The sequence below is a fragment of the Sitophilus oryzae genome, unplaced genomic scaffold (assembly GCF_002938485.1).
Source record: "Sitophilus oryzae breed Bouriz unplaced genomic scaffold, Soryzae_2.0 scaffold_1658_pilon_pilon, whole genome shotgun sequence".
Lineage (NCBI taxonomy): Eukaryota > Metazoa > Arthropoda > Insecta > Coleoptera > Curculionidae > Sitophilus > Sitophilus oryzae.
The window spans coordinates 1337315-1345615 of NW_022146345.1; the positions used below are offsets into that span (position 1 = coordinate 1337315).

General features: G+C 33.4%; 1 protein-coding gene across 1 annotated transcript; it reads left to right on the forward strand.

Moving 5' to 3' along the window:
- Nucleotides 1-4740: 4740 nt before the first annotated feature.
- LOC115880794 lies at nucleotides 4741-7762 on the forward strand. The gene is made up of 2 exons (XM_030898080.1): nucleotides 4741-5022; nucleotides 5126-7762. The coding sequence occupies exons 1-2, from the start codon at nucleotides 4741-4743 to the stop codon at nucleotides 7760-7762; spliced, it is 2919 nt and encodes a 972-aa protein (XP_030753940.1).
- Nucleotides 7763-8301: the final 539 nt, after the last annotated feature.

Genomic DNA, 8301 nt, shown 5'->3' on the forward strand with positions numbered 1-8301 from the left:
TTTCTTTAAAGTTATTAAGTTGGTGTAAAATTATCAGTTCTGCCTTTTCTTGGGAACTACTAAGCTTACACGCAACAATTTTGACATGATAGTTAATATTTTACATGTGCGTCCGGCGTACATTTGGTTAGTTAAAGGATTACTTGATATATTAATTATAGAGATAATGTCTGCAATATAATTAACTTTTTATTTTATATGATTTTCTATTTTTAATTGTACTTTAAAGCACGTAACATAATATAACCAATATTATTTTTAAAATGTAATATTAAATAGTTCTTGAAAATAATTTTGTACCACAGACTGAACTTTCTTTATTAAATTAAGTCAAATTAAATTTTTACCATCTGCAATTAATAATTTTACAGAATAAGACATAATACCAGTATTTAGAAACAAGAAAAGATTATACAGAATGAATTCTTACGACAGTTAATTATTTTGAATTTAACCAATAATTAAGCTAGGGAGTAGTTCTGTTGCTTATTTCTCCTTTATATTTTGATCGCGTAAGTGACTTTAAATAATAAGTATTTTCCTCGAGGGGTGTTTCACTATTGGAATTACATGTACATTTCTTTGACAGTCGCTGGGAGTCAGTGGCAGGCTTCTTTGCAGTCATTGGCTGTAGCTTAGCAGTAGAATGATATTTTGGTTATACATGTACATTTTTTCCCATGTGAGACACCCCTCGATTTTCCCAACGTACATTGATATCTTCGCGACTGCTAGTTTTTTTGCCTAGAAGAATCTCAAAATAACTAGTTTTAAAAATGTTTTCGACAACGATATCTCTAAAACTAATTGTAGAATTTAAGATTTTTCTTTAAAATAGTAAACAGAAAGCAACAAGCTATTCAACGATATACTGTATGATCGAAAAAAAAACGCCAGCTGGGGCATGACAATCGATGATAATTTTGTCGAACTAAATCTCTAGACGCAAAAAAACCTTCTCAAGAAGAATATCTCAAAAAATACTTCTTAAAAATATATACAGACATTTATTTTTTCACCATGAATTTGCAAAATAATTATTAATAATTTTATGATAAATTGATATTTATGATAAATTGATAACAGTTCAGTATTTGTGTACTGTTTATGTATAACAATTTATATAAACTATTTATAAATATTATCCTTTACAGTCATATATTTAACGCAAATGGACTGTTCAAAAACTTCTTTGTACAAATATTTTATTACAGTTACTCGATAACACTGTTACACTGTTGTAAAGTAGAACATTTTCAAATATTATATGTTACTAGAACACATTGTTTCGTAATGTATACAATAACAGCTGGAATAAACCAAATAATTATGCGAATAACAAACAAAGGATTAAATTAAAATATTTTTCTTTTAACAACCGCCAAAACGAAGAATAAAAAAAGCTCATTAAAAGTGGGGTGTGTCGTTATGCAGAGCTTTTGCATTATCTCAAAGCCAGGCGGGGGCTAAAACAAGCATCTTTTTTTGGAAATTAATATAGGATGCGATGTAACGAACACGCCGGATGACAAAAAGGACCCTAAACACTAGTTAAAAATAATATGAATATTTAAAAAGAGAATAACGAAGAATGAGAGAGCAAAGGATAAAGGAACGAAAATGTTGTTAGAGTGCTTTCGTGCTTTGTAATGTGGTGTATAATTGTTTAATATAAAATAAATGTTTAATAAAAATATACTTTTATGAGGTTCACTTGTATATCTAGTGCATTTTTCTGTTTTGATATATAACGAAATAATGGTTTGTAATAACATTAATAGATATAAATAAATGTTTAATAATTAAAAAAATAAATGTTTAATAAAAAAATATACTTTTATGAGATTCACTTGCAATTGATGGTTTGTAATAACCCCATTAATAGATATACATGTAGATAGTACCTACTAGGTACTACCTACTCCATCATCAGGTGATATTGGGCTGATTCCACAAACACAGCGCAAAGTATCTAAATCCGACTTATCGTAAAGTAGCGGTAAGATATTAAGTCCCGCAAGAAGAGATAGCGGCCTGCGTGCAATGGTAGTATTTTCGTACCACCGAGGCACAACTATCGATAGTAAATAAAGGCTTTTTCCGGCTAGTCCAAATTAAGAAATGGAATAATATTTCTTGCTGTTATTAGGTATATAATAAAATTATAGAGTTTCTTGCCTTGAAATGCTATATAGAAATTAATTCCACACTGTATTTGTCATAATGGGGAACAACATGCTCTCATTACCGCTTTCGCAGCACCACTCCATCATCAGGTGAGCTTGTGCTGATTCCACAACACATGACAAACACAGCGCAGAGTATCCAAATCCGACTTGTGTTGTATACGTAAATATACATGTTTTATAAGATGCATGAAAATGTACACATAATTAGTTTCATATTATACAGGGTGGTCCGCATTGTATTTCGGAGACTTCCGCAGCATATTCTGCAGATTAAATAAGTAAAAAAGTTAATATAAATGTATGTCCTAAAATGCTTAGTTTCAGAGTTAGAGATACAGAGATAAAAGTTTCATTTTTATATCGATTTTATCCAAATAATTTCTAAACTAACGTCGATACTTGATTGAAAATTAGTGTCTAGAAGTTTTTTGACATAAGAAATTTCATTTTAATATCAATATGACTCCTACTTGTAGAGGGCGCCGCCTACATATTTTTTAACTGGTTTGAAGAGTGTAACGTTTTTAGTTCGTTACATGTCTTTGTTTATGATATATGATGTCTGGCGTATCATCACCGGGGAGTGATAACGTCCTTCCCCTTCCCTCTCGTTCAGGCCGGATAATTTATTTGACGTGCTTGGTGTAATTTTTACGTTCTCTAGTCAGCAACCCTGCTATCGTTTCACTGCTCTGTGGAGGCGCTGTCAACATCGCTCCAAGGTCTCTACGCTGTGAACTCACTTTTGCTTTTGCCGCTCTGTAGCCTAACCTAATCATCCCAGCTTGGTGATTATTTAAATCTTGCTGTGTATAATCTGAATCAGCTGCTATTTCAAAGTAACAGGTAAAGATGAAATATTATCCTTTTAGATTCGATATTATTATATATATATATATATATATATATATATATATATATATATATATATATATATATATATATATATATATATATATATATATATATATATATATATATATATATATATATATATATATATATATATAAGCACTATAATAATTATTAAAATTGTACAATGCTATTTATCATCAGGATACATCATGCATGAATATAGTCACTTGTTTTAAGCAATAAACAAATGTGTTTTCTTTCTCTGTTCATGCCTGGCGCCCAATATTTGTATTTTCGATTTATTATTGTTAGTTAGTTTCTTTCCAGTGAAATACCTTATCCACGACTGCTCTACCAACGAAAAGCTGCCATTCGCAGTGGTAATGTTTCATAAAAAACGCTACAAGAGTAATAACTTTTCATCCGTACCTGTATAAAACTACCGAGTAAAAAATATACATTTACGATATTTTTACGCAAAAAAGGTCTCTTGGTAAAAATCGCTACGAGTAATGGTTCTCGAGATATTTGGAATCCAAATTATCAATACCTCTGATCATTGTCATAAATTAAACATGTTGACTAAATAGTTATTAGACTGAAATCATGAATTTGAAATAATTTTGTGTCAAAAGTTAAACAGAATTGTTTGATCATCACTTTTTCGAAGAAAAATTTATTTACCAATTTACTACTAAATTTATCATTTCAGTCAAATAACTATTTACTCAACATGTTTATTTTTTGTCAATAATGACATACGTACAGACTATTATTCTATTGCATTCTACATATTTTGAGAACGGTGGCTCGTAAGGATTTTTGCCAAGAGACATTTTTAAGGTAAAAAATCACGGAAATGTATATTTTTCACACAGTAGTTTTATACAACTACGGACGATTACTTACTCTTCAAAACAGTTAAAACACATGTAGGTGGGCCCCATACAAATAGGAGTCATATTTGATTTCAAAATCAAATTTGTCATGTCAAAAAACTCTCAGACACCAATTTTCATTCAAATATTGACTTTACTTCAGAAATTATTCGGAAAAAAAATCGAAATTAAAATGAAATTTCTCCACCCTGTATCTCCTAAACTAAGCAATTTAGGACACACATTTATACGAACTTTTTTACTTATTTTTATCTGCCGAAGTTTCCGGAATACAGTTCGGACCACCCTGTATATCTAATAGATTTATGAAGAAATATTTGAAATTTTATGCGAATAATATTCGAAAATTTTAAAGGACAAGATTATTTTAATTTAATATTTTTTGCTCAACTTAACTCTCATTTAAGAGTTATTTTTAGTTTAATTGAATAAATTCTTTTTGTTCCGATTGAATTAAATTTTCGAAATAATCTAGACTGGCTGTGTTAAAAAAACTAATTTTTAATCAAGGAGCCTTCGAAAAATATATTTGCTGGTCTAATGTTTTCGTGTCTTATCCTGACCGGTTAAAAGATGTCCAAATCGTATTTTTAATCAGAAGTCAATTTTTTTAAATGGAATGATGGTGGCTTATTTGGAAAAAAAAATTCGCATAGCTTGGTAACATACACTTGGTATTTCGAGTCAACTTGTTGTTACATTAATGACAATGGCACTCAAAATTTAAAATGCTATTTTTTTAATTGGAAATATCAAAGTGGACATATGATATGTGAAATGAATGAAAAATTATCAGAATGAAAAATTATAAGAAAAATCCCCGGGTGGCAATCCACACCTCATTTAGAGGGAGCCCCAACGGATACGGGGGGGGCAGTTCTGCTGAAGATTTTCAAGTACAAGCTGTAAACAGCAACCGGGACAGAAAGAGGAAAGGGAGGAAGATCAAGGAAAGGAAATTAAGACTCGCCACATGGAATATCCAAGGATGGAGAACCAAGCGAGAAGAAGTGTTGGAGGAATTCAAGAACATGAACGTGGATATATTGGTTGTAACCGAGACAAAGAAAAGGGAAACGGTACAGAAGAATCGGAGGCGCACTGCATATATGGAGCGGAGTGAAAAAAGAACAAAGAGCTAAAGCGGGAGTCGGAATATTAGTGAAGAAAAAATTTAGAAAGAACATCAAGACGTGGGAACCAGTAAACGAAAGGGTGATAAGAGTGGAGATAGCGATATACGGTAGGGACGTAATTATAATAGGCGCATACGGACCAAACGATGACAGCCCCGTTACAGAGAAAGAAAAGTTTTTGGACACGATACAGAACGAAATTGCTAACATACGGAAAAAAGAACTCATTATAGCAGGCGACTTGAATGGGAGAGTAGGCAGAAAAGAAAATGATAGCGTAATAGGAAGATTTGGAGAAGAAATAACCAACGATAACGGTGAAAGAGTCATAGAAATATGCGAACTAAACGACCTCAAAGTAACAAATGGGTTCTTCAGACATAAGGATATCCACAGATACACCTGGACACAAGAAACGAGAGAACTCAAATCTATAATAGATTACATTATCATACGAAGAAGATCTACAATTAAAATAAGGGACGTCCGAGTACAGCGAGGGGCAGAATGCGGAAGCGACCACAGATTATTACTAGCTAAAATGGAATTCCCTTGGATGAATAGAAAAACGAACAACATTGAAGGAACACCGATAGAAATACAAAAAAGAAAACCACTAAAAATACAATTATTACAGGATGAATCCACACGACATCTATACCAAACAAGACTTGACCAGAAACTCATAGAATTTAGATACGATGATAACATGGAAGACACATACCAGCACATCAAAGAAAGTATGCTACAGGCAGGGATGGAAGCCCTCGGAGAAGTAGAAGGAAAACAACGACCTTTCGAATACAATCTTAGTGAAACGACGATTAACGAAATTAAATGTAAAAAACAACTGTACAATAAATGGCTGAGTACCAGGAATGAAGATGACTACAAAAAATATAGAGAAAAAAACAGAGACGTTAAAGGGATGGTAAACAGAGAGAAAAACGAAAATTGGGAAAAAACCTGCCAGAACTTGGACCAATATATCGGTGGAGCTAGAAGATCAGAAGCATGGAGAGTGATTAAGGAATTGAGATCCGATAGGAAAGAAAGATCATACATATCATACATTGAACCTGAGAAGTGGAAAGATCACTACAAAGATTTACTCACGGAAACAAGACAAAAGTTTATAGAGGAAAGACAAGAAGAAGAGGGACAACCTAGAGCACAACATATACCTATAACAATAGAAGATATACGAAAGGCAATTAAAACAATAAAAAACAAAAAAGCAGGAGGACCAGGGGACATCGCACCAGAGCTCATAAAATGCGGCACAGAAAAATTATTCAGAATCATACATGGAATGTTTGGGAAAGCAATAAATGGACATAACATACCAGACGAATGGAAGGAAGCACAGCTAACATCGATTTTCAAAAAAGGAGATAGAAGACAGTGCGATAACTATCGAGGGATCAGTGTCATAGCAACCATGGGGAGGCTATATGGTAGAGTACTGAGAGACAAATTAGAACAGAACATACAAGGAAAAATCGGAGAAGAACAAGCAGGTTTTACAGCAGGGAGATCATGCATAGATCATATTTACACGATCCAACAATTATTGGAGAAAAAAAAAGCAAAGAACAAACCAGTACACTTAGCATTCATCGATTTAAAGAAGGCCTATGACACTGTACCCAGGAAAGAACTATGGAAAGCGATGGAAAGACTGGACATACCGATAACACTCACAAATGCAATGAAGACTTTATATAGGAACAACAAAATACACATAAAAGTAGGGAACAAGATAGTAAACAGCTTAACAACATCGAAGGGGCTGCTCCAGGGATGTCCAACATCGCCAACATTATTTAAAATATTTCTGGAACATGCACTGACAACCTGGAAACGCAAATGTGAAGGTATGGGAATCCCTCTAAGAAATGAACATCTTTACACGCTCTGCTTTGCAGATGACCAGGTGGTGATGGCCCAGGATGAGGAAGATCTAAGTTATATGCTCAGGAAGCTAAATGAAGAGTATGAAAAAGTAGGACTAGAAATAAACCTGAAGAAAACCATGTACATGACAACAGAGGAAGATACAGCTGATTTACAAATAGAAGACCACCTGGAAATAAAGGGAACCAATAACTTTAAATACCTGGGATTTACACTATCGAAAAACGCAACTACGGAAGAAGATATAAATGTCAGACTTGGACAGACAAGATCCTGTATACAACAACTGCACTCCGTTATCTGGGATAGAAATATCAGGAAAAAGACTAAAACATTGATATATGAAACAATTATTCAGAGTATCATGACATATGCAGCAGAAGTATGGGTCATAAACAAAAACAACCAAAGAAAAATTCTGGCCACCGAAATGATGTATTGGAGAAGATGCTGTGGACTAACCAGAAGAGACCGAGTCACGAATGAGGAAATAAGAAGAAGAATGGGGAGAAAGACCGACGTCTTAAAGTACATAGAAACGAAAAGATTGGTATGGTACGGTCATGTTAGAAGGGCGGAAAATGGATGGATTAACAGAGTGACAGAGTGGAGCCCGATTGGAAGAAGAAAGCGAGGGCGGCCAAGAAGATCATGGCGAGATGAAGTGGACGAGTCTATGCATCGGAGAGGACTACGAGAGGGAACATGGGATGATCGAGACGAATGGAGGACCCGGTTGATGGAAGGAAGGCAGCCAGAGCTGTAGAATCCTTTATATATATACATATGATATGTCATTCTATTTAGAATTTCATTTTCTGATCTCAATGAAGTAAAAAAATAACGCAGAACATTTCAAAATAAAAAGATGTTGTCATTACCGGTGAAACAGGATGTGACCGAAATCAATTGGATAGGTTAGTCAATCTTATTTTATGTCATATACATGACATAAATAGAATTGGTATGTTACCAAATCTTTTTTTTTTATCTGAAAAAATAAAAAAGTTATAGGGATGATTCACTTTTGAGAAACACCCTGTATACAGGGTGTCCAAGGCTGAGCGTGCATTAGAAGTTTCTAGAGAACCACAATATCTAGAACCGAGATTTTTTGCACATCATTGTTTTACAACGAGATCTACCGATTAAAATTATTTTCAATATGGCGACACTTCCGGAAATACCGGAAGTTGGCAGCAACTTTCTTATCTTAAATGGGTACCCCCATTTTTTATTACATATTTAAATTCTCTGTAAAATTTTATGAATTTTTATATAAACACTCTATACCTAACATTAACC

What these genes read in the sequence shown, in the direction of transcription:
- LOC115880794 (XM_030898080.1), top strand. Translation starts at nt 4,741, where the DNA reads ATGAAAAATTATAAGAAAAATCCCCGGGTGGCAATCCACACCTCATTT. An exon ending in AGACAAAGAAAAGGGAAACG is followed by an intron (nt 5,023 to 5,125) that starts GTACAGAAGAAT and finishes AAATTTAGAAAG; the next exon opens with AACATCAAGACGTGGGAACC.